Source organism: Haematobia irritans, chromosome 5 (genome assembly GCF_050003625.1).
Source record: "Haematobia irritans isolate KBUSLIRL chromosome 5, ASM5000362v1, whole genome shotgun sequence".
Taxonomy (NCBI): Eukaryota; Metazoa; Arthropoda; class Insecta; order Diptera; family Muscidae; genus Haematobia; species Haematobia irritans.
The window spans coordinates 39,417,343-39,444,272 of NC_134401.1; the positions used below are offsets into that span (position 1 = coordinate 39,417,343).

Below are 26,930 nucleotides of genomic sequence, written 5' to 3' on the forward strand. Positions count from 1 at the left end.
GGGCAGTTCTTGAACGGCTTCTGGTTGCTCTTCACTCCAAATGCGGCAATTTTGCTTATTTACGTAGCCATTCAACCAGAAATGAGCCTCATCGCTGAACAAAATTTGTCGATAAAAAAGCGGATTTTCTGCCAACTTTTCTAGGGCCCATTCACTGAAAATTCGACGTTGTGGCAGATCGTAAGTCTATTCATGATGAAATGTCAAAGCATACTGAGCATCTTTCTCTTTGACACCATGTCTGAAATCCCACGTGATCTGTCAAATACTAATGCATGAAAATCCTAACCTCAAAAGAATCACCCTTTATATACCACGTATGGACTAACTCACAATTTAGAAAACGATGTTAAGAAGTTTTAAGATACCACAACCCAACTAGTTCGATTGTGGATGACAGTCTTTCGTAGAAGTTTCTATGCAATCCTTGGTGGAGGGTACATATGATTCGGCCTGGCCGAACTTACGGCCCTATATACTTGTTTTGTTTAGTGTAGGATAAACAGAAATCCAAGGTTCTCTCTTTGCTACTTGTATAATATGTCACAATCAGATTCAATTGTCCATAATCTGAACAATACATCACAGTCAATTATCAGTAAATTATCAACCTATAATCAAAGTTCTGGAACCAATACCAAAATCCTTAAGGAGAGACCAAATTTTTGGATCCAAGAAAAAATTTTTTTTCGAGTGTAGAATAAACAGAAATCCAATATTCTTTCTTTGCTACTTGTACAATATGTCACAATCAGATTCAATTACCAATAATCTGAATGTCTCATCACAGTCAATTATCAACCTACAATCAAAGATAATTTCCCTCCAAAAAGGACCTTATTGGTTCATAATTCAATTAAGAGTGGAATAACTGAATTGATGCAATTTCAGGCTCAATTTAACTAATCAAAGGAGGGAGATAAATATCACAGAATTATTAAAATGCATTCCTAGATTTAGGTATAAAAAGAAATGCTTCTTCAAATTTCCTTCACAAAGTTCTCCGATAAGCTATGAAAATATTTCAAATATCAGTTTTATTCCTAGCCCTTTGCCATAGTATTTTGGCTAATATTTCTTTGGATTCAATATTCCAAAGACAAGTTTATAAGCTAGTCGAAATTATGAAGACGGTGAATGCCATGTATAAATTCGATAACATTATAATCTATGGGACTCCCGATGAGGTATATGAACCACCCATGGACAATACAAGACTTTTGGTCAATAGTTCAATGCTCTATAAAAGTGTGGGTGATGTATTGACGGATTACGTCTTAGCTGCTCAATTCTATTTGCCCATTATGACATTTTCCATAGCACCATGGAATTATGTAAATAATTCCGAGGATATACCTAATTTGGGAAAAATGTTAACCAATCGCAATTTAGTAGTGGTCATATTGAATGATATCTTCAATACTGAAGTTAAGGAATTCGTATCCACCTCGTTGGGCGCCAGTTTGGAAACAAAATTAATTTTTCTTTTAATTGGCCATGAGTTAACGGATGTCCCTTCATTCATACGTTTGGAGAAATTGAAACGTTTCTTTCGTTGGTGTTGGACAAAAAATCTCCTCAATGTTATCCTATTGTTGCAGCAACGCCATATAAAAGCTGGCGAAGATGTGAATACGCTACAAATGGAACTTTACGGCTATACACCATTCCCGAATCCTATAAAATTATTGACTTTGACTAAAAGCAATCCCTGGGAATATTATGTGGATAGAACAATGGATTTGCGGGGTTATGAGTTTAAGACACCCGTGTTCCATGATAAACCCAGAGTGTTTAAGGTAAGATGACAATCCTTTTTAACTACACAAAAATATTCAAAAAAAAAATACATTCATAATTAATTGTTTTATACAACTTTAAAAAAATAATTTAAATTAAATTATATATTTTTTTTTGAGGGAGGGGGTGGTATAAGGATAATAAAATCGTTTATGCATCCGACAGTGCGTCCACCCGTGTGCCGGAAACCACGATACCGGATAAAAAACCATCCGGAACCGATTTCGTATTAGGTTAGGTTAGGTGGCAGCCCGATGTATCAGGCTCACTTAGACTATTCAGTCCAATGTGATACCACGTTGATGAACTTTCTCTCTTATCACTGAGTGCTGCCCGATTCCATGTTAAGCTCAATGACAAGGGACCTCCTTTTTATAGCCGAGTCCGAATGGCGTTCCACATTGCAGTGCAACTACTTAGAGAAGCTTTGAAACCCTCAGAAATGTCACCAGCATTACTGAGGTGGGATAATCCACTGCTGAAAAACTTTTTGGTGTTCGGTCGAAGCAGGAATCGAACCCACGACCTTGTATATGCAAGGCGGGCATGCTAACCATTGCACCACGGTGGCTCCCTTCGCATTACTGCGAGGTGGACATCCACGTGGTCCGAGAACGTATACTACGAGTACAAAACACCTTACAATATTCCGTTTCCTCTCACATTGTACCATCTTGTGCCCTGTGCCAGAATTGACGATGCCGGATAAAAACCAATATCTCTTCCACGGAACCGATTTTGCATTACCTCGAGGTGGACATCCACGTGGCCCGATAATGTGTTCTACGAGTTCAAAATGTCTTACAATCTCCCAGTTCCTTTCACTTTGTACCATCTTGTGTTATATTTCTCGGAGGGACATGCCTAATTTCTTCCGCTGTTTCTTCGCTGTTCTGCCCACCGACTACATCTAACAAATCTATGCTGGGCGTCATCATCGCTGCATTTCCCCATACGGTACACGTACTTTCAAAAGTAGGCGTGACCAGGGAGCACATGAGCCATGTAATATCTCACTTTCCCGTATCTCCTCTTTTCCGATAAATGAATGTCGGTTATAACTCGGTGTGTCCATCTGCCCTTTAACTCGTTCATCCAACGATCCTGTCACTTATTACTGGTCCCATGTTAGTTGTTCGATATCAAGTTTGTATCGCCTTGTTGTTTGCTTTCGAAAACCTTTTCGCTCCATCGCCTGGAGGTATATTGGAATCGTTCCTGATATTGCTAACTTCGCACAGCCGCGTGCGGTATACTGAAGTGATTCTCAGAGCTGCTGTTCTCTCTGTACTGGTAACTGCTTGTTCGCTCTAGTTCGTCACTGTGGTGTCGACGCCCAAATCTAACATCCATAGAGGAGTATGCTGTTAATCATTTTCAAGAGCCTGAAAATAAATCGGGCTGCCACTTTAACCTCCCAGCTCCTTTCACTTTGTACCATCTTGTGGTTTATATTTCTCGGAGAGAAATGCCTAAAATTTTCTTCGAGCGTTCTCCGCTCTTCTTTCCGCCGGTTACATCTAAAAAAATATATGCTGGGCATCATCCGTGACCTCTTCTTCTTTGTAAATGCTGTTTTCTGCAATGTATTTCTCCACACGATACAGATACTTTCGAAAGTAGGCGTGACCAGAGAGCACCTGAGTCATCTAATATGTCACTTTCCCGTATCTTCTATCGCGCCATAATTGTATGTCGGTTATAAGGCGGGATGCCCATCTGTCCTCTGTCCAGTTCGTCCAACGTTCCTGCCTATCATCGCTGGTCTCTTGTTGTATATTCGGTACCAAGTTTATCGCCATGTTGATGGACACACCGATTGTAAGTCGGTGTGCTGATACTGTGCGGCATGCTGAAGTGATTCTCAGAGCTGCAGTTCTCTGAACTGAAAACAGCTTGTTCGTCTCTGCAGGGTTGATGCCCAGATCTAACATCCATATGCTCTTACTCATCTCTATGAGTATTCTTCTTTTGCTTGGGAGAGGTCCGCATATATTTGTCATTAGCCTGCGCAGTCGTGTCGTTTTCGTCGGAGCTTTTCCCGTTGCGTCTATCTGCTGGGAATACGTTAGTTTTGAATCCAGCCTTTGTCCGAAGTATTTGCCGTCTTGTTTGTAGTAATAGTCATTCGTGCCTAAACAGTATTTCCAATGTATCATGGTTTGGCGAAGTTTGTGTTGAGCCTCCTCATTATTTCTTGCGGTTATGTCATCAGCGGAGCCAACAAGAAATGCACCATCTGTCATGGTGCATTTCTTGTATTTCGTAGTATGTTGCATTCCAGAGATCCGTTCCAAGGATTGAGCCTTGTGCGGCACATGTGGTTACATATATCAGAACTCGGTCTTGAAGATAGTCTTTCAATATTCTCGTTGAGTATTTCGGTATTTGACATATCATCTCTAGGGAGCCACCGTGGTGCAATGGTTAGCATGCCCGCCTTGCATACACAAGGTCGTGGGTTCGATTCCTTCTTCGACCGAACACCAAAATGTTTTTCAGCGGTGGATTATCCCACCTCAGTAAAGCTGGTGACATTTCTGAGGGTTTCAAAGCTTCTCTAAGTGGTTTCATTGCAATGTGGAACGCCGTTCGGACTCGGCTATAAAAAGAAGGTCCCATGTCATTGAGCTTAACATGGAATCGGGCAGCACTCAGTGATAAGAGAGAAGTTCACCAATGTGATATCAAAATGGACTGAATAGTCTAAGTGAGACTGATACATCGGGCTACCACCTAACCTAACCTAACCTAACCTAGGTTGATATTGTAACGTGGTTATCCTTTTGTGCCTCGTGTACGGCATCTGATACTTCTTTAAGGGCTTCTAGTGTCTGAATCTCGCGAACAGATCCCTCAATAGTCTTGATAGCCTCTGATCTAGGTTGTATATTACATCTGCCCACCTTAGAATGTTGATCTTGAAACGTGACTTCCCTATTGTGCCTCCTGTACGGCATGTGATACTTCTTTAAGGGCTTCTAGTGCCGATTTTCCAGGCCTGAATCCGTATTGTCACGCCGAGAGACCGCCAACAGTCCTAACAACCTCGTCGAGGCGTTTGAATAATTTTCTAGCTGTGTCCAACATTTACAATGGTCTCTACAACTGGGACGAATTTTGGTCCCCCTTGTCCTTGATGTTCAGAACTAATCCTTGTTCTTTTCACACTTTAGGGAAGACTCCTTCTATTTGACAGCTGTTATGCATAGCGAGTAGAGTTTAGGGTCTCTTGGTTGCTATCTCTTTAACGACCTCTGCCGGCATGCCGTCAGGACCGTGTGCTTCTTCTCCTTGGGGCTTTTGGCAGCATTTTGATGTTTCCCTGTTGTAAAGACAGAAATGTTTTTGTTTGTGTCTTCTCTTCTCTGATTTCATGGTTTGGGGAAAAGTTTCCACAATGTTTCGTATTCTCGTCTATCTTGTAATGTAGGGTTTCGGGTCGCTTAGTTGCTATCTCTTTAATGTCCTGTTTCTCTGTTGAAAAGACAGAAATGTTTTTGTTTGTGTCTTCTCTTCTCTGATTTCATGGTTTGGGGAAAAGTTTCCACAATGTTTCGTATTCTCGCCAATCTTTTAAAGTAGGGTTTCGAGTCGCTTAGTTGCTATCTCTTCAATGTCCTGTGCTGGTATGCCGTCAGGACCGGGTGCCTTCTTCTCATTGGGGCTTTTGACAGCATTTTGAAGTTCCTCTGTTGTAAAGACTGGGATGTTTTTGTGAGCGGTTCTGTTTCGTTTTTTTTTTATATAATATTTTGAAAATAAACTGTCCACGATCTTTCGCATTCACGTCCATCTTGTCTACCGGACTTCTGGTGCCGAGTTTCTGCATAACTATATTGTATCCTAGTCCCCAATGGTTATTATTTATATCTTATCTATTCCCCATTTATCTCGTTTGCTCTTATTTATACTGTACTGTAATTGTTTCCTAAATTAAATTAAAATATTTTAATTAAAATTATTTTTTTCTGTATATCAATATATTTCTTATGGTTTCCCAATTTTCTTTACAGGCAAAAAATGCTTTTGGGGACTCGGAAACGGTGACAGGTATTGCTGGTCATTTCTATGTGGAATTTGTTAATAGCATCAATGGCAAATTCACTGAACTTGAGATATCGGATATTGATTATTCCATGATGGTGGAATATGAGAATAGTTTATTAGTTGCTCGCAATATCGACATAGCCATACATCCGTTCTCTTATCTTCTGCCCAATAATTACCATGGCAGTTATCCCGTTAGTAATACTAACAGTTGTGTTCTGGTTCCAGTTGTCCCGGAAATATATCCTGGCTTTTATATACCCTTGACTCTCAATATAAACATGTGGGTGCTATTGTTATTAATGTTTATCGCCTTCCAGCTGAGTTTTTTCTTCATAGACAACTTCGATTATGGCAAATGGAATCCTTGGAGAAGTTTCTCCAGCACATTACTTGGCCTTCTAAATATGCCTTTGGGTGATTTACATCTGAGTAGCAGACGAACATCTAGACGTAAACTTTTAATCTACACATTGGTCACCGTATGGGGTATGCTATTAAGTCAACTTCATATAGCATCATTAACCTCATTCCTAAGTGTTACCATCTATGGCAAGCAATTGAATACTCTGGATGATCTACGACGTGCTAATATCACCATTATGCTCATGGATAATATGTTTGAAGTCTACAACTATATGGACTTGATACCCAAGAGTTTTGAATCGAATCTAATAATAGCCGATGTTGATACTGTTTCCCAGCATTTGAATTCCCTAAATACCTCATATGCCTATGTGGTCTATAATGAGGAGTGGGAAGTCCTAGAGGTTTTACAACAGAATTTATGGAAGCCTCGTTTTAGGATAGCTGAAAAATTATGTATACCCAATATCTATTTGTCTTGGCCCATGCAATTCAACTCCCCGTTCTATCATCCTTTGAAGAATTTTATCCTAAGAATGCGTGAGACTGGTTTGAGTCTTAAATGGACCGATGACATTCTAACCAATATACGTAAGACAAGTAGCGGTAACAGCACTGTATTGGAGAATCTACAACATCCTGTTCCATTAACATTGAGACATTTATCTGTGGTGGGGTCTATATGGTTTATTGGTATTTTTGTGTCCTCCATGGTATTCGTATGTGAAGTAAAAATGAGAAAACCTCGGAGAGTAAAGGTTAGGCGTATAAAGCATGTGAGCAAAAAAATTTTGAAATAAATTTGTTGGTAAAATTTTCAATATGAATAGTGTGGAATAAAAAGAAGCTATATCAAATTGTGTAAAGCAGTTAATGGGTATATATATTTGGGAGTTCAAGGAGGTCAATATGTTCCAAATTTAAAATAATAAGGAGCCTTGGAAAAAAATAAAGAAAGAACCTTGTCCAGTGTCACCGTTGACGCAAATATACCTTTGAGGATATTTTGCCACTGAGGAATCAACATCCAGTTCACACGAAGCTTCCATTGTTTTTATCATTTTCAGAAGAGACCCCTAGCGGGAGTATTGCGGAAATATGGAACTCCTTGAGGAGATGTAGCAACTTGACCCAGAGACCAATGGTCTATTATGTACATCCTTTAAAAAATACATCCATGTCGGGTTGCGGAAATATGGGACATGTAGCAATTGGACAATCTATCGCAACTCCACTTGGGGGCCAGTAGCCTATTGCGTTCATTCTTTAAAGAATACATCCATGTGGGGTTGCGGAAATATGGGACTCCTTGGGGAGATATAGCCACTGAAGAATCTGCAGCAACTTCACCCGAAACCAAGGGTCTATTGTGTTCATTCCTTAAAGAATACCTCCATATGGGGTTGCAGAAATATGGGACGTCTTGAGGCTGTTGAAGAATCAACAGCAATTCCACTCGGAGACAAGGACTCCATATCCTATTATATATAGGCCCCTGGAGGGTTTATCGGGATATGGAACTATCTCAAGAAGTAGTAGCCACTGATCAATCAGCAGTAACTCCACTCGGAGATCAGGGGTCTACTTCGCTCATGCTCTGTAGAATAGGTTCCTGGTGGGTTTGAGGAGATATGGGACATGTAGCTTAAGAAGAAGAGTGCAACAACTCCAGCGGTCTATTGTGTTCATACTTTGAACAATGGATCCATGAGAAGTTTGCGGAGATACAGTACTTCTTGAGGACATATAGCCAGACCTACTCCAGGTTAGGTTAGGTTAGGTGGCAGCCCGATGTATCTAAGTGAGTCTGATACATCGGGCTGCCACCTAACCTAACTACTATTCAGTCCATTGTGATACCACATTGGTGAACTTCTCTCTTATCACTGAGTTCTCCCCCATTCCATGTTAAGCTGACAAGGGCCCTCCTTTTTATAGCCGAGTCCGAACGGCGTTCCACATTGCAGTGAAACCACTTAGAGAAGAAGCTTTGAAACCCTCAGAAATGTCACCAGCATTACTGAGGTGGGATAATCCACCGCTGAAAAACATTTTGGTGTTCGGTCGAAGCAGGAATCGAACCCACGACCTTGTGTATGCAAGGCGGGCATGCTAACCATTGCACCACGGTGGCTCCCTCTCCACTAGGACAATTCTATTCTATTTGCTAATCCTTTAAAGAATACGTTCATCGGAGATAATGAACATCTTGAAGTCAATGAAGAATCTGCAGCAATTCCACTCGTACACCAGGGACCTATTATGTGAATCCTTTCAGGAACAGATCCATGGGGATTTGCTGAAATATGGGTCTTCTTGAGAACATGTAGCTGCAGAAGAATCAGCACTCAGAGAACAGAGACATACATATTGTGCTCATCGTTTTCAGAATATGGGGATTTACGGAAAAGTGGGACTTTTTGAGGACATGTGGCTACAGAAGAATAAACACCAACTCAAATCGGAGACCAGAGGTCTATTGTGTTCATCCCTTGTAGAATAGGTCCATGGTAGGTTTCCCGAGATATGGAACTTCTTGGGAACATGTAGCCTCTGAAGAATCAGCATAAACTCCTCTCGGAGACTGGAATCTATTGTGTCCTTGTGTGGTTTGTGGAAATTCTGAAGAATTAGCAGCAACTCGACTGGAAGACCTGAGGTCTCTTGCGTCCATCGTTGGAAGAAGAGGTCTATGGGGGTCTGCGAAGGTAATGGACTTCTTGAGGATATTGAAGAATCAACCGCAATTCCTCCGCGATACCAGAATCTATTGTGTTAATCTTTTAAGGAATAGGACATTTATAATTTTGAGGACATCTAGACACCCAAGAATCAGACAAGATTCCATTGGCTTATACTTTTAAAAATAAGTCCATAAGGGTAGATTTTGCGCAGATAATTGACGTCCTGAGGACACTGAAGAATCTGAAGTAATCGCACTCGGAAACCAAAATTCCAGTGAGCTTCATGGGGGAAAAGTCAATAGTAACTCCACTCTGAGACCATGGTCTAATGTATTCATCCTTTGAAGAATATGTCTAGTATGGTTTGCGGAGATAATGGACATCTTGAGGACATTGAGAAATCAGCAGCAAATCCACTATTCTTTAAATAAAAGGTTGACCGAGGAGTTTCGGAAATATAAGACCAAGTGTCTATTGTGTTCAATTTTAAATTTAAAGGATAGGTCCATAGGGGTTTTGCACAGATAATGGACTGCTTGGTATCCTCTCGAATACCAAAAGTCTATTGTATTCATCCTTTAAAGAATAAGTCCATGAAGGTTTGCGCAGATAACCGACTTCTTGAGGACATTGGGTAATCAGAAGTAAATCTACTAGGAGATCAGGGAGTCTATTATGTTAATCCTTTGAAGAAAATTCCACCGAAGATAATAGAATTCATGAAGACAATGTAGAATCCGGAGCAACTCCACTGCAGTCCAGGGGTCTATTGTGTTATCCTTTGATGAATGAATCCCTAGTGTAAGAATCAGCAGCAACCCTACTCGGAGGCCATGGGTCTATTGTGTTCATCCAATGAATAATAATATGGGACTTCGTGAGGACATTTAACCATTAGAGAATCAAGAGCAACTCCAATCGGAGACCGGGGGTCTATTGTGTTCATCGTTTGAAGAATAGATTTATGGGAGTTTTCGGACTTCTTGAGGTCACGTAGCTACGTAAGAATCAACAGCAGCTCCACTCGGAGACCAGGGATCTTTTGTATTCATTCTTTGAAGAATATGTCCAGGGGGAGTTTTGCGGAAATAATGACCTTCTTGAGAACATTGAGGAGTCAGCAGCAACTCCTCTAGGAGATTAGGGGTCTAAGGTGTTCATCCTTTGACAAACATGTCCATGGGAGAAGAATTAGCAACAACTCCGCTCGAATACCATGGGTCTAGTTTATCCATCCTTTGAAGAATACGTTCATGGATGTTTTGGGAAATTAGCAGCAAATCCCTTAGGAGATCAGGGGTCTATTATTCTCTAAATAAAAGAAGTTTCGGAAATATGAGAAGCCTGGTCTGAAGAATCTACAGCAACTTCACTCAGAGACCGGTGGTCTATTGTGTTCATCCTCTGACGATTAGGTCCATGGGGGATTGCTGAGATAATGGACTTTTTGAGGACATTGAAGAATCATCAGCAACTCCATTAAGCGATCATGGATATATTGTGTTCATCTTTAAAGAATAGACTAGGATCAAGAGCATCTCTACTAGGAGTTCATGGGGTCTCTTGTGTTAATCATTTAAAGAAACGGTCCACCGAAAATAATGGACTTCATGAGAACAATGAAGAATCTGCACCAACTCCACTCGCAGTCCAGGGGTCTAGTGTGTTGATCCTTTGACGAATCAGTCTATGGGGGAAGAATCAGTGGCAACCAGGGTTGGCCTGTCACAAACTGTGACTTTTGCGACATACATTTGCGACGGTATAATACGTATGTCGCAAAAGTCGTAAACCTACTGTAGAAAACCAAATTTTGAATAGAAGAAATCCTGAACATTTTTTAATTTAGTTTGATAGCATTTGCTGTGAGTTTCTGCAGAAATTTGTGAAAGTTTTCCCATGGCCAAGCCTATTTTCTTAGGTGGTATCGAAATTCCCGTTGGTGAGTGTGCAAAATACCTTGAGGTTATATTGGACAGGAGACTGAACTTAAAGCTAAGAAAGGACGAGAAAATCAACGGTTTCCCTGTACTCGTGCAAAAGGCAATAGGGAAAATGTGGGGACTAAAACCGAAAATTGTGAACATTCCTAAGAATTGAAACTTCTTCGCACATACCATCGTCTTGGATATCATCGAATTCGCTGCCTAGCTGACGCGACTAAAGTATTTTCAGTTTGCGACTTTTGTTACTTTTTCTACATTTACGACGCGTATGTGACGTTTACGACTTTTACAACTTTGCGACAGTCGCAAACCTAAAAATGTTTGATACAACTCCATACGGATACCATGGGTAAATTTTGTTCATCCTTTGAAAAATAGGTCAATTGGATTTTGCGGATTTCTTGAGGACATGAAGCCACTGAAGAATCTTCAGCAACTCAACTCGATGACCGGTGGTCTATTGTGTTCATAAAAGGTCCTTCGAGGAGTTTCGGAAATATGAGACCAGAGGTCTATTGTGTTCAATCTTTAAGGAATTCATTGGTTTAGGCATTTAAGAATAGGTCAATGGGGGTTTTGCGTAGATAATGGACTTCTAGAGGACATTGAAGAATCTGCAGGAACTCCACTCGGAGATCATGGGTCTATTGTGTTCATCCTTTGAAGAATAGGTCCATGGGAGTTTGCGGATATTCTGAGGACATGGAGCAACTCAACTCTGTGACCGGGGCTTTATTGTGTTCATCATTTGATGAATATGTCCATGGGGGTTCTGCGGAGATAATGGATTTCTTGAAGATATTGAAGAATCGGAAGCAACTCCACTAATAGATCTTTTGTATTCATCCTTTAATGCGTTTTACAGACTATAAGTTATTCCGGACGGAATGTCGGTGTTTGTAAAGAATCTTACAGTGTGTCGGATCGATACGACTTGTCGGCGATGACTAAATAATCGGTAAATGTGTTATCGATCCCATAAACATGCAGCAGTATCGATTATGCCTTCGGACTTAACTTATAATGTGCACAATATATGGGATATGTTCGACACGAGCACTGTCGTCCGGAATAACTGATAGCCTGTAAAGCGCATTAGGAATACGAATATGGGGTTTTGGGATTTCTTGGGGACATTTAACCGCTGAAGAAACGGACAAGGTTCCATTGGACTGCTTGAAAACACTAAAGTATCTGGAGCAACTCCACTCGGAGACCAGGATCCTTTGTATCATCCTCCGACGAATAGGTTCATGGTGGTAGAATCAGCAGCAACTCCACTCGGAGCCCATGCGTCTATTGTGTTCACCCTTTAAAGAATATTGAATATTGAGGAATATTGCTGATATAACAAACACCTTGAGGACATGTAGCCACTGACGAATCAACAGCGACTACTGAGGATTCTCGACCCTCTTTCTCTCTCTCTCTCTCTCTTCCCTGCAACCTCACAAAGCCTGCAGATGGTTTTATATCTGTAGCTCCTATACTTCTTGAGGACATGTAGCCACTGAAGAATCGAACAAGGTTCCATTGGTTTATATCTTTACATTTACTGGACTTCTTGAGGATATTGAAGAAGCAGAAACTCCACTCGGAGACCAGGATCCATTGTTTCATCCTCTTACGAATAGGTTCATGGTGGCAGAATCAGCCGCAACTCCACTCGAAGACCATGGGTCTATTGTGTTCATCTTTTAAAGATTATATATTGCTGAAATATCGGACTTCTTGAGGGCATGTAGCCACTGACGAATCAACGGCAACTTCTATGGATTCTCGACCCTCTTTCTCTCTCTTTTTCATTCTCAAAAAACCTGCAGGCGGTTTTACACCTATAGCTCCTATACCAGATACGGTTTGCCCTCTTCCTGTAAATCTATGAACTATGCCAATGTAGTTAGAAGCTCTCCTGTGGCTTTAACACTTATTTGAAGAACGTGCCGCGTGTCATGTGACCCTTGCTATCAATCACTCATAAGCAGAAATTAAGGCGGCTGCATTGGCGTGATCTTAATTGGGCCTTTTTTATATTCTGGAATCTATAGGAAAAAAACTTTACGATAGTGCGTATATCATTTTGAGGGCTCCGAGGTGAGAAAAGTCTATCCCATGGGAAGCTTGCAGAAGCGATTATCCTTAATTTAATGTTAAAAATTTAATTGATTCAAATAATTTTAAATAATTCATTTTTTTAATAATTGTGTCATTAACATTTAAGTGAACTTTACAATTAAAATGCATGTGATTTATAAATTGCTGAAAATCAGGCGCAGATTAAACATCAGAAATTTTGGGTGATATATAAAAATAGTGCACAATAATTTTTTACATTTGTTCTTTAGTGTAAAAATAAAAATCAGCCATTATAAAGACAGAAATTTACTTTTGTTCCCTAGGGCTTGGTCACGGGAAAAAAATATTAGCGGCAATAATGTCACACTGTCATCTTTTGCTGACAGCGTATTAAATACTATCGAACAATTTTCTATATATTTATTTAGATATTTATTTTTTTTATATCATTTATGTACAGATTTGACATAGATTTCTCTTAATATTTTGTGTATAAATTATTTGTAATAATTACACTGAGGCCTAATAATTTCCTTTAGCTTAATTGATCTAAAATAAAAAAAAACGTTGAAGGTAAAACATCGTACAAACACAAACTATTAGTGGAATGTATTACAATTCCACCTATACTCTAGGTTTCCATCAATCAGCAAAGGGACAGTTACTGCCTCACAACTGATAACGTGTAGGGTGTACCTCTACTTACTTACACTCTAAACGCTTTTGATTTAAGCGATTATTTTCTAAAATTATGATGATGCTTTATGGTTGACCAAACAGCATTTCTGAGCCAGGTGGTATTGTATTAGGATCCACGGTGGAAGTGAAATAGTTGGCAGGTGTGTTAAATGCTTCAGTATGGGAACGTTGTTGCTGCTGATGCTGTTGCTGCTGTTGTTGGCGTTGTTGTTGTTGCTGCTGTTCAAATTGCATTTGAATTCGCATAAGATTTTGTTGATTTTGCTCCACACTAACCAAAGGGGGAAGTTGACTCTGTTGCAATGTTAGATTATAAGGATTCTGTACATATTCCTGATAGATATCACCCCCTGTTGGTTGAGTGGTTGAATGTTGCACATAGACCGGGGTAAAACTTTGAACAATAGCAGGTGTTGGTTGTTTTTGCAATGAAGGATATTCATTACCAGCCATGCGATGACTAAGTGGTATGGTCACATTTTGCTTATCATCCACACTCTTGGTATTATCTCCCCTCTGGGCCGCAAATTCTGCTTCAATTTCCTCGAGAGTGCTTACTTCATCTCCGGTAAATACAGAGGTATTGTGTTTACTGGTATTCATAGAATCGGTTGTTTGATTGCCACTTCCACCAGTAGCATTCAATGATTCGTTGTTTGGTTTAACGTTCTCCTTTTGTTTGCGAAGTTCCTCGTGCATTTTATATTGTTCAAAATATTGATTGTATTGTTGCTGGACCAAATGTCTTAGTTGAGCTTCTTCGGGTTTCTCCTTCATCTGCGACGATTGATTCATCATGGAAGCTTCTGTTGGTGGAATTGTATCAAATAATTCTATAGAATAGCTTTGATTCGTTCTGTCATTTGTAGCATTATGGGGATCATTGCGAGGATCTTGTAGCAAGGTAGATGTTAAAGGCATCCCAGTGGCGGGCCTTTGGTGGTGGTGGAACGTATTATTGTTAGGAACATTACTGGTAAAATGTAAAGTTGTTGGGGTGGGAGTGGGAGTGGGATTAGTTGTCATCATGCTAGCAACTTGTGGTGCAGGTTGTGTGGTTGACGTTTGAAGTTGCGATAATACAGCACTCTCATTTGCATTATTTTGCAAACCCGAAGTAGATGGCTGCACTGCTGGTGAGACTGGGGGTTGTGAAACCGGCTGCTGTTGCTGATGCTGCACTGGCTGTTGCGGCACAATTATCGGCATATTTGTTGTGGGTACCTTAAAATGAACGGGTTTTAAATTGTTTTCTTAATTTCGTAATCGAACTATCTAACCTGGCCCAAGAAAAACGGTGGCTGTTGTAGAGTTTCGACAACAGGTGGCTGCAAAATTATACTATGTCTTGGTGAACCTATAGGCGACATGATCGGCACTAGTGGTGCCGAAGAAACTGCAGGCACTGTAATTGTATTCGACTGTGGCACTATTGCCACTGTGGGTGGTGATCTCACTTCGTTTGTGGCTGTAGCAGCAACAGCCGCGGCGGCTGTTGCAGCTGCATTGGATTGTTTCATAACATGAGCTCGATTTCCTTTGGAGAGATAAAATTCTTAGATTACTTTGAGGCATTGATGTTATCTTAAATCTAAATGGCGAGATGATGGAACTAGATGCTAGATTTTTCAAAAAAACTAATTAACATTTTTGTTTTGTAAAACTTTTCTTTAGGTGGACTTAACTCTTCGACTACCGTTGTAGTCTGCGGGAAACATGCTAAAAGTACTCCATAGTCTACAATTAAGTGTAGTTTCAATTTATCCACCAAAAACTTTCATAGGAAATCAAAATACAGAAATAAAATTTTGACAAAATTTTCTACAGAAATAAAATTTTGACAAAATTTTCTACAGAAATAAAATTTTGACAAAAATTTTCTACCGAAATAAAATTTTGACAAAATTTTCTATAGAAATAAAATTTTGACAAAATTTTCTATAGAAATAAAATTTTGACAAAATTTTCTATAGAAATAAAATTTTGACAAAATTTTCTATAGAAATAAAATTTTGATAAAATTTTCTATAGAAATAAAATTTTGATAAAATTTTCTACAGAAATAAAATTTTGACAAAATTTTCCATAGAAATAAAATTTTGACAAAATTTTCTATAGAAATAAAATTTTGACAAAATTTTCTACAGAAATAAAATTTTGACAAAATTTTCTACAGAAATAAAATATTGACAAAATTTTCTACAGAAATAAAATTTTGAAAAAAATTTTCTATAGAAATAAAATTTTGAAAAAAAAAATTCTATAGAAATAAAATTTTGACAAAATTTTCCATAGAAATAAAATTTTGACAAAATTTTCTGTAGAAATAAAATTTTGACAAAAAATTTCTATAAAAATAAAATTTTGACAAAATGTTCTATAGAAATAAAATTTTGACAAAATTTTCTATAGAAATAAAATTTTGACAAAATTTTCCATAGAAATAAAATTTTGACAAAATTTTCTATAGAAATAAAATTTTGACAAAATTTTCCATAGAAATAAAATTTTGACAAAATTTTCTATAGAAATAAAATTTTGACGAAATTTTCTATAGATATAAAATTCCCGTGTAAAAATTAGAGGATCCAATCCTATCTAATAATATCAAATTGGATCTAATTGGATCTGGTCAGATATTGGTTCAGACATAATTAGATATGCACAGGTATGCTATATATGGTGCTAGATCTGGTTAGATATAATTGCAGATCTCATCATATATAGTATAATATCTAATTATATCTGGCATATCTAATAATATATGCTTGGATAGGACCATATATAGCACTATATCTAATAAGATATGGTAGATATAACATCATATCTGACTATATATGGGGAAAATACGGTCCAAAATATAATTTAAAAAAAATCATGTACAAGTTAAAAAGATTTTTGAAATACACGTCTAAACCTCAATATCATTATGTCAAATGTCAACGCCGTCAGGGTCATCATTTCTAAACAAATTTAACGCCAGACTAGCTGAGAAAATTAAGAAATTTAATTTAATTGTTTTAAATGTGTTCCTTTGATAAAGTGTATATCGTTTCCTTTATTGCGGAGATTATGTAGGTAAGTATATTGTATTTGTTATTTCCTTAGTAGTCATTTTCATATTGTTTTACTATTTTCTAGATTTGGAAAAAAAGGAAACCTCAGTGGTGTACTGGTTAACATGCCCGCCTTGCATTCAAAAGGTCACGGGTTCAATCCCAGTTCCGACCAACACCAAAAATTATTTCGGCGGTGGATTATCTCCTCGCAGTAATGTTGGTGACATTTCTGCTTCAAAGATTCTCTAAGTTGTTTCAGCGCAACGTGAAATGCCGATAGGACTGGATTATAGCAAGGAGGTCCCATGTTATTGAGCTAATTATTGAATCGAGCAGCAATCAGTGATAAGTGAGATGTTGATCACGGTGATGTCATGATGGTCTTAATAGTATGTATGAGCCTAAAATAACAGCCTATCGCTATACCTAACCTAATCCCGAATACACTTTAAATGTGAGTATTAAAAGAAACATAAAATTATATGGCAATTTTTATTGCAACTTAAAGAAGAATGATCCAAAGCAATACTAATACTTGCTTACATAGTTCAATATATTCCCATATTTGTTTATTCCTATATTTGTTTAATAATTGTTTTTTTACTTAATTTCATTGCAGATTGCCTTATCGCTAAAATACTTCAGTCGCGTGTCTAAGTCCAAAGCAGAAGAAACAAACGAAAAAACCCTTGGACAACACTCTAACTCAACTGTCAATACTCTTAAATAGCTTTGATGGATCAATTTAAATTAAACATATTTATTATGCACATACTTTTTGTCTGTATTATTAAATAAAACAATTGATCTCATTTTATATACTAATTATGGGCTTTTATGTGTTGAAAGATCTCGAAAGATACGATTGTATCAAATAATATACAATTATATCAAATTAGATCTGATTAGATGTGTCTCATTTTTGAGATCTGATCAGATCCAATTTCATAGTATTTAGATCTGACCAGATATAACCATTTTTCGGATCTGCTCAGATCTGACCATATCTTGGCTCAGATCTAACCCTATCAAATCAGATCCCCCAATTTTTACACGGGTTTTGACAAAATTTTCTATAGAAATAAAATTTTGACAATATTTTCTATGGAAATAAAATTTTGACAAAATTTTCTATAGAAATAAAATTTTGATAAAATTTTGACAAAATTTTCTACAGAAATAAAATTTTGAAAAAATTTTCTATAGGAATAAAATTTTGACAAAGTTTTCTATAGGAATAAAATTTTGACAAAATTTTCTATAGGAATAAAATTTTGACAAAATTTTCTATAGGAATAAAATTTTGACAAAATTTTCTATAGAAATAAAATTTTGAAAGAAATTTTCTATAGAAATAAAATTTTGACAAAATTTTGTACAGAAATAAAATTTTGACAAAATTTTCTATAGAAATAAAATCTGGACAAAATTTTCTGTAGAAATAAAATTTTGAAAAAATTTTCGATTGATATAACATTTTGACAAAATTTTCTATAGAAATAAAATTTTGAAAAAATGTTCGATTGATAAACATTTTGACAAAATTTTCTATAGAAATAAAATTTCGACAAAATTTGCTCTAGAAATAAAGTTTTGACAAAATTTTCTACAGAAATACAATTTTGAAAAAATTGTCTATAGAAATAAAATTTTGAAAAAAATGTCTATAGAATTATTTCTATAGAAAATTTTTTCAAAAACAAAATTTTCGATAGAAATAAAATTTTGACAAAATTTTCTATAGAAATAAAAATTTGACAAAATTTTGTACAGAAATAAAATTTTGACAAAATTTTCTATAGAAATAAAATTTTGACAAAATTTTCTATTGAAATAAAATTTTGACAAAATTTTCTATAGAAATAAAATTTTGACAAAATTTTCTATAGAAATAAAATTTTGACAAAATTTTCTATTGAAATAAAATTTTCTATAAAAATAAAATTTTGACAAAATTTTCTATATAAATAAAATTTTGACAAAATTTCCTATAGAAATAAAATTTTGACAAACTTTTCTATAGAAATAATAAGAAATAAATAGTAAGTGTTATCGAACGGCTACTGGTTTACTGAAATCGACACCAATCGAATCGTTAAGGCATGAGGGTAAATTTAAAAGTTTTCGTGAATTACATGAGAAATACTGTGTTTTTTTGTCCTCTCGAGGAATCACCATGATCAGGTATGGGGTCCATATCGGGAACATATCGTAAATGGATCTCAGTTACCGAAGTCTGCTATCAACAAAATTATGGGCTTACTTTCCGACTTTGACATATCTATTCCTGATAGACCCGTCGAACTATTCGACTTTAACAGAATTCTTTTCGACGACGGTCTAAGAAGATACAACAAAGATCTTACTGCTCCCCATGTATATAAGTCTCTGATGGCTTAGAAAATAACTCTTTATAACCCACAGACTGTATTATATACAGATGGTTCCTTTGATGGAATTCGTACTGGGTTTTCAGTCATATGGACATCTGATCAGCACTTCTGCATTATAAAGGAATGTAGACTACCGGACAAAGTGGGCATATTCTCTGCTGAGTTAGTTGCCAGTGCATATGCTCCAGAGCAACTCGGCAGAACACTAATCTGTACCGACAGCCTTAGTGTGTTAAGAGCCATTCAATCCAACAAGGCTCAAGTTTTCGACCACTTAATTTTCCACGCCTCTCGATCTAACATTGTAATAATGTGGATACCTTCCCACATCGATATAAGCGGTAATGAGTACGGGGACGAGATTGCAAAGAGATCCTAGAATTCGAATCGAATTGTAACTCCACCTTGTTTCCACAAGGTTATAACAACACCTTTTTTGTCCAAAAAGACCTTCATTAACACTAGGAATTGGTGCGACTCCAGTGTATTTCTTAGCTTGATAGACCCTACTATAAATAGATCTAACTACAACTCTCGCCTTAGTAGATCGGAATGCATATTTCTTGCTCGCCTTAGGGTGAATAAAGCGCTTTTCAATACACAACACTATTATGATCGAACTGAACCCGCCAAATGTAGTTTTTGAGACGATTACCTCTCCCTGAAACATATTCTTTCCGATTGCCCATCATCCAGAATAAATAAACCTATTAAGAGCATCCTTGACTGCTCTTTAAAAGTAATGATCCCGAAAATACGAGAATACCTTAGAATCCATGGAATCTCAAACATCTAATTTTGTTCTTTTATATATTCTAAAACCATATTAATATCATTATCAATTAAAGATTGTTCATATTATGTACATAAATAAAATTTAAACCAATAATTTAACTATACAACAGGCACAAATGATCTGTGTTATCCGGTGCCTTTTAATTATATTTTATAAATTTATTTTATGAAATATATTTTGTAAATAAATAAATAAATAAAATTTTAAAAAATCATAAAGTCAAAATCCAAAATTTTCAAAGGACAAAATGTCGGTGTTTTTTATTGATCAAGCTGATCAAGAAAACATAATATACTTTAGGAGCTCGGAAATCATATCCAACATCCCATTGTGGTCGATATAACAGTACTGTTTTGGCTCCTTTTAGATAAAAATTCAAAATTTCATGTATATTCCTCTTCATCAATTTAATGTTTACAAATTCCTTCCTTTAATATTTATTTGTTTTATTTAAAAAAAAAACATCTTCGTTTTTTACGATTTCTAGAATTTCATTTCGGTATGCGTTTCATTTTTAAAATTCACTTCTTTCATTAAATTCCCTTCAAATTTCATCAATTGCAAATGTAGGAATAGAGCTTTAGCAAAATTTCCTATTTGTACAATGATAGGTGATGATGATGATGATGATGTCAGAATAATAATAAAATCACCACACTTACCTTCATCACGGAAAAGCTCATCCTTCAAATTAGGCAAAAATTCTCCAATACGCTTCCAGGTGAGTTCCCACAAATCCATACGCAATGAACCATCATTATTATGAAATACACGAACTGAATGCATTACCAAAAGCATATTCTTTAAAATCTCTTGCATTTGCTCGGACAACATATCCGAACCGACTTTCATAAATTTCTCAATATAATCCAAAATTTGTATCCACAATTCATTGAAAGCATTGCCCAATTCAATGAGCGGTGTTAAATGATGTAAAAATACCTTAGACATAATGGTGGCCGTTCGAATTCTTGATTCTTCCAAAAGTATTTGATCTAGATGCACCACAGCAGCACTCTCAGGCAATAGCTCATTGAGCAATGGAAAGAGGACTTGTTGGAAACAAGATGCCCATTCTGTGCCCGATAGCGTTTGTAAATCATGGACCAATAAAGCTCTTTGTTGTAAACAAGAAATGGCATAAGTTCTTACTTCACGTCGTCTATCCATGGCCAGACGGGCAATGCCCTGTAGTAAGGGGCACCAACCTTGGGCCCACAATGCCGAACATTGTGGTACATCACAACCTTCTTCTGCCCACCAACGGAATATCTGGGCTGTTCTTGTATACAATGTGTACATTAAGTCAAGCAATTGGATAGACAAAGTTTCATAACGTTGTGCCAAATCTGATTCATCAACACTTTCACCTTCAATACCAGTATCAATGGCTCCCCCGCCAGCTTGATCACCACCATGTCTATTGCGTTCATTGGAACGATCATTACGTTTATTATTGGGTTTTTTCTTTTGATTGCCTGCTGCAGCAGCAGCAAAAGCTGCTTCCATTTTTCGTCGTTGTCTAATTCCACCATCGCGGCATGCTTCCACAAATGTTCGTATACATCTAACACAACTCTCGAAATTATATGGTGTAATATGGGCCACGTTACGTACAATAAAAGCTAAAGAATCCCAACATTTGAATAGAGCAAATGGCATATGATCGAGCAATTTGCAATTGTACACTAAGTTCGATAACACTGGGGCACTAAGGGATTCCGGAGGAGATTGTGGTCTTGAAGCTGCTAAATCTGTATCCTTATTGACCAATATCCAATTTTCCCCCGTTGGGGTAGAAGCATAGGGGCTACTAGTATTGGAACTTTGTTGTTGCGATGGTTTTTGCACATTTTGTTTACTGCCCAATTCAGAATCGGATATATAACCTCTATCGGGTAGACCAGAATCATCTTCACTACTTAAGGCTCCATCGGATTTGGCAGCCAAACCATTGGGAACTGGTAATGAGGCATCATCATATTCTGGAGGTTCGGCACCAGCCCCAACACACTCAAGTATGGTAAATACAATTTGCCAATCTTGTTCCGAATGAATATTTTGAGCCGATGTCTTTAACAATTCATACATTCCAATAGATATTTGTTTGGATATCCTTAAGAGGACACTAGGTTTTAGCATGAGTAACATTTTCAGGGATTTCAAAACAATGGGACACAACTCTTCATTACGCATTAGATAAATGGCCAATTTGAGCATGGCAACTATACAACGATTCAATAGATAATCATAGCCACACGAAGAACTTCCCATTAGCAACAGGTACATTTGATCACGAACAGCTGGCCACAAAGGGATCATACGATCACGATTGTATATAACAATTTTCACCAGGAATTCCATCCAAAAGACCACAACATCTTCGCCATAAGGCATTCCAATGGATTTATGGGCATTGGGAGCCTTTAAAGAGCCCAATACTTGTTTCATTAGCTCTTGCAGTGACTCCAACTGAACAAATTTCGATTCTTGTATCATTTGATCCAATTGACATTCCTTTATGCATTTTTTGCCAATCTTTATAAATTCTTGCTCTTCGTAGGAGGGTTCACGTTGACCCTCTGATGATAGATAGGAATATAGACTGGAGAAAATACCAGATTCTTGTTTTTGACTTGGTTTCTCCAAAATCAATTGGGCTTTGCCCGTTGCTTCACAAAAGTCTTCGACTTCCATGAGGGATTTTGGTAGTAATTTCAAACGGAATAATTGCAAATACAAGTCGAGTATATGACGCCAGCCATCTCTTAAACAATCACCATAATCATGGACCAAAGCAAAGACAGTACGCATAGCAGCTTGGGCTTTGGCATTTAGGCCAAAATTAACAGCTTGTACTATCTCATTGGGTGGTGGGTGTGCGGTTTCCTGTTGGGCAGAACTTAAAATTGTGGTAAATTTGCAGAGAGTTAAAATCAAAGCATCAAAGTCTTCATGGAGACCATAAAATCCAGATATGGCAGCACATTTGGTGAAACCTTCATAGGAGAAAAAGAGCATGTTTATGATTGGGGCTTTGGTAAATTTTACAAAAAAATCATACCAGTCAAGGTCCTTTGATAACCATTTTCACTGCTCTTATCAAACATAAAGCTTAGGGAGCTCAACGATGGTCCCCATATGACATTAAAGATTTCCATATCATAGCTAGAATCATGGACATAGGTAAAAGCTGCATCTGAGCCAGCCCCACGTCTTAATAAAACTTTCCAGAGATAATTTTCGCGAACCAAACCGGTTTGCTCGGCAGGCATAACAATTTCATCATTCCTAGAAACCAAAAAAAGATAGTCATGAATAAAAACTCCATAAATTTCTTTTTAAATTTTAAGATAGGAATCCCTACTTTATAGCATTGAAGATGGTGGCCAATAAATCTTGATCATAGTCAATACCGCCATTAAGACCTCTTAAATTCTTAAGGAAATCCTCTTGAGTCATGGGTATATTCAAACGTTTAGCATTGGAATTATGTTGATCCATATTCAACATAATAATGGAATAGGCCAAACTGAAAGCAGCATCTGTATTGGCAAATGGTTCACCATTTTGTTTCTATCAAAAGAAGGAAATTTATTTATAGTTTGTTTTTATACCCCCAAAAAACACTTACATGCCAATGCTCAGCAAAATGTTCCAATACCAAAAATATCAAGGGAGCCTCTCCCGGCAAACGGAATGTTTCCAAATACAAACGTAAAGCTTGATCCACCCGCAAACCCACAAAATCAAATGACTCTACAAAATTCATTAGAATCTTGGAATCGACATTCTTCTTTTTCGATATGTATTCGCCAATCATTTTCTTATCCAGACCAGGATTTTCCCTTAAAAACATGGCCACCTCCATGGGATCAAGTTGTGAATTTAAAATACCATTCTCTTGTAGGAATTGGATACCCTTATCGGGTCGTTGATTGAAAAGCTCTGTACCTTGACTAAGTAGACGTTTCTTGTTCTTCACTTCTTTGAGGTATTCACCAGTAATAGCTTTCTTTGAGGCTGTATCACCAGCCATAAGGCGTAAACGTGATGAGGTATTAATGAATTTTGAAATATTTTCCACATATTCCTTATCCTCTGGCGCTGTGGCATTAGAGCCATCATCTATAACAATACCCTCTAGTCCCGAGTTATGACGAGAATGCCTATACGACGATTGGGTTTGCATATTTACTCCATTGGCATTACCATCGCTAGCTCCATTAACATTTTTGGCAGCCGCACAATTACCTTCTATACTATCAACCACCGATATTAAGGTATCCATGGCCAATATATGCGTATTATAAATGGCATTTGTAGCCGATAGAGTATATTTCGATAGAAGATTCGTTATACTCTCAAACAAATCGCTACAGTAGAGATCACAGTCATAATTAATATAAAGCTCAGTGACAAAACCTGGTATACGCCACAGCTGTAGCAGATTGTCCAAGGCTAATTCACGCATTTCATAGGGTGTCTTGGGATTATCACTAGTAATTATTTCCGACAATTTCTTGAGGTAGCTTTCCAATTGGAATTTCAAGTGGCCCCTTAGTGATTCGAACATAAGGAAGCAAACTTGTAGATCGGCAGCAAATATGGTCAAACGTTCCGAATTCATAAGCTACGGGAAAATCAAAAACGAAATTAGGAAATACTCATACCAAAAAAAGAAAAACAAAAACTTACCGCAAATAAATGACGACACAAATCATCCTTGACCAACTCCAATAGAGAATCATACATTCCTATATTATCAGCTCCCACCTCAAAAGCCACAGTGAGTAGGCTCAAGCCCATATGCATCATGGTATCGGTGTTTTGTTTATCCAAAGGATTACAAAGTAAAATCAAAAAGCGAAATAACTCCTGGATACAAGGTAAACCATAAGGAACCAATGGAGCCATACCCTCGGAACCATCAACCGAATTTTGTTGGGTAAAACGAACACCCACAGAGTTTATGTATTCGCTACTGCCATCCTGAGACTGGGGAGATTGGGGACGAATTTCGGCATTATCATCACCCGCATTGTTCGTTTCTGGTGAAGCTGGTTCTATGGAAATGGCAGGAGTCTTTAGCTCTGCATTGCCACTTTCTCCAGCTTCCGTTTCTGTGGTAACCAAAGCTGATGTTGGAGTTTGTGTGATTTTCCCCTGTAGATCAACTATATTTCCTGCTGGTGTGGCCGGTGTTGTGGCCAAAGGTGGAGCTTTTAAATGATTCAAAGATCCCGGAGTAGCCAGGCTTTGCCCATCATCTCCAGGAGCCGAGTGGGTAGATATTTTTCTTACATCATCTCCTGCAACTTTAGATAAACTCTGACTTCTTTGAAGATTTTCATGACTTTGAGCTGTGGTTGTTTTCACCGAACGTTTTCTTTGTTTCTTGTTTTTTTCCATAGATGCAGCCATCATATGGAATTTTTTTAGCAAACCCGATTCACTGCGATCATCTACAAATTGTGGCAAACGCATAAATAATAGCAGCACCATATCCTTAAGAGCTTGTTCCGCAGATCGGCGTAGCAATTCGTTGAGACGTGGCTCAAAGCATATTTTAAAGCAACTCAGCATAACCTCACACACCGATTCATTGGTTAAAACAGATCCCTCTGGGCTACGCATTAGAGTGTGCAATACTTCGAGCACCCTAAACAGGGTAACACCATCCGAAGATTGATCGGTACCCATAAAACGGGCATGTGTAACAGCATCAGCAATATTTTCTATGGTCACAGCCAAATTGGCGCAAGTGGGATCTAAAACAAAAACGACCATAATAATATGTCACCTATTTAACATATTCTTATTACCTATTAATCCATATGATAGAAATTTGTTTATTGCCGATAAGGCCAAACTGGTTACTGCTCCCGTAGTTTCTTCGGTTCGTATTACTTCCAGAAAAGGGGCCAAGAAAACATTTGGATCAATCAGCCGCAAATCTTCTATGCGATTTAAAATTTGTTTTAAATCCATAAACAATTTCATTAGGCCATCTTTCTCATCATCCTAAGTTTAACAAAAGAAAACAGCATCAGTAATCGCAAACCATCATAAGACACACACAGTGTTACACACAAGCATATATCGACGCATATTTACAAACAAACAAGAATGAAAAAAAAAAACGACATATACACAAGAAGAATCTGGTCGACCAACCTACTACATATATACACGTCCATATGTCTCTTTGAACGGTCAAATATACTTACCACGTATGCTGAAGCATTCCATCGGGAACCCCTGCGCATGGCGGTCATTAACGTGGACATTTCGCCACGGACCACAAATATGCCATTCCCTGGTAATGACATTTTTGTTTTACTATTTTCCTCGGAAAATCTTTAGATTTTAGTTTTCCCCCAACGAAAGAAAAACTCCTGGAAAATTTTTTCTGCAAATCGATCGAGAGGGTGTTGACGGCAAGACGTGTTTTAAGTTTTTTCTATATCTTCACCTTGTTGTAGATGATTTAGCACATTTAAAATATTTTCTATTCAAATGAAGAAGATTTTTTTCAACACTCTAATTTAATTTACATTTTAATAGTATAGTTTTTCCCACAATTAATCTAATTTTTCCACATACTCCACGCAACACCACGATAAAATTATGATTTTCTGAGTAGCAAGTTGATGACGTTTTCAAACTGTCAGAATGGCAGATATTGTCAAAGTGGCATCTCTCAAATTGTATGGTCAGTGTTGCCGTTTCTTTGGCTAAATTCAAAGCAAAGAGAGTTGTAGAATAATTTACTTTAATTTATGCAAATATTATCAAAATCATCAAATATTTAAGGAATTGGATAATAAATACGACAAATAACCTGCGTTCGAGTATTAAGGTTTAAATTGTGATTTAAAGAATCTAAAAAGATATATGAAGGCGTTTACAGATTAATATAATTTATGCAAATATAATTAAAATCGTCAAACGTTTAATAACATTGGATAATATATGCGACAAATAAGGCTATGTAAGAGTATTATGGTTTAAATTGTGATTTAAAGAATCTAAAAATATCCACGAAGGCATTTATATTT

The 26,930-nt window shown here is 37.2% G+C and overlaps 2 protein-coding genes across 2 annotated transcripts; one reads left to right on the forward strand and one right to left on the reverse strand.

Moving 5' to 3' along the window:
- Window positions 1-1,124: 1,124 nt before the first annotated feature.
- Window positions 1,125-8,484, forward strand: LOC142239646 (uncharacterized). The gene is made up of 3 exons (XM_075311437.1): window positions 1,125-1,799; window positions 5,817-6,992; window positions 8,398-8,484. The coding sequence occupies exons 1-3, from the start codon at window positions 1,125-1,127 to the stop codon at window positions 8,482-8,484; spliced, it is 1,938 nt and encodes a 645-aa protein (XP_075167552.1).
- Window positions 8,485-13,021: 4,537 nt separating this feature from the next.
- Window positions 13,022-26,509, reverse strand: garz (Sec7 domain-containing protein garz). The gene is made up of 9 exons (XM_075313363.1): window positions 26,100-26,509; window positions 25,695-25,893; window positions 24,568-25,640; window positions 23,504-24,502; window positions 23,237-23,445; window positions 22,934-23,160; window positions 20,532-22,868; window positions 14,902-15,158; window positions 13,022-14,845 (listed from the first exon to the last, which is right to left on the reverse strand). The coding sequence occupies exons 1-9, from the start codon at window positions 26,199-26,201 to the stop codon at window positions 13,685-13,687; spliced, it is 6,564 nt and encodes a 2,187-aa protein (XP_075169478.1). The 5' UTR covers window positions 26,202-26,509; the 3' UTR covers window positions 13,022-13,684.
- Between the last annotated feature and the right edge of the window lie 421 nt (window positions 26,510-26,930).

Bases quoted from the DNA above. Each gene is read 5' to 3' on its own strand.
- LOC142239646 (XM_075311437.1), top strand. From the start codon at position 1,125: ATGAAGACGGTGAATGCCATGTATAAATTCGATAACATTATAATCTAT. The intron at 1,800-5,816 runs GTAAGATGACAA...TTTTCTTTACAG, and splicing joins ATAAACCCAGAGTGTTTAAG to GCAAAAAATGCTTTTGGGGA. The intron at 6,993-8,397 runs GTGAGCAAAAAA...AATCCTTTAAAG, and splicing joins AGGTTAGGCGTATAAAGCAT to AATACGTTCATCGGAGATAA.
- garz (XM_075313363.1), bottom strand. From the start codon at position 26,201: ATGTCATTACCAGGGAATGGCATATTTGTGGTCCGTGGCGAAATGTCC. The intron at 22,869-22,933 runs GTATGATTTTTT...TCTCCTATGAAG, and splicing joins TTATCAAAGGACCTTGACTG to GTTTCACCAAATGTGCTGCC. The intron at 15,159-20,531 runs GTAAGTGTGGTG...ATCTCTCCAAAG, and splicing joins TGAGCTTTTCCGTGATGAAG to GAAATCGAGCTCATGTTATG.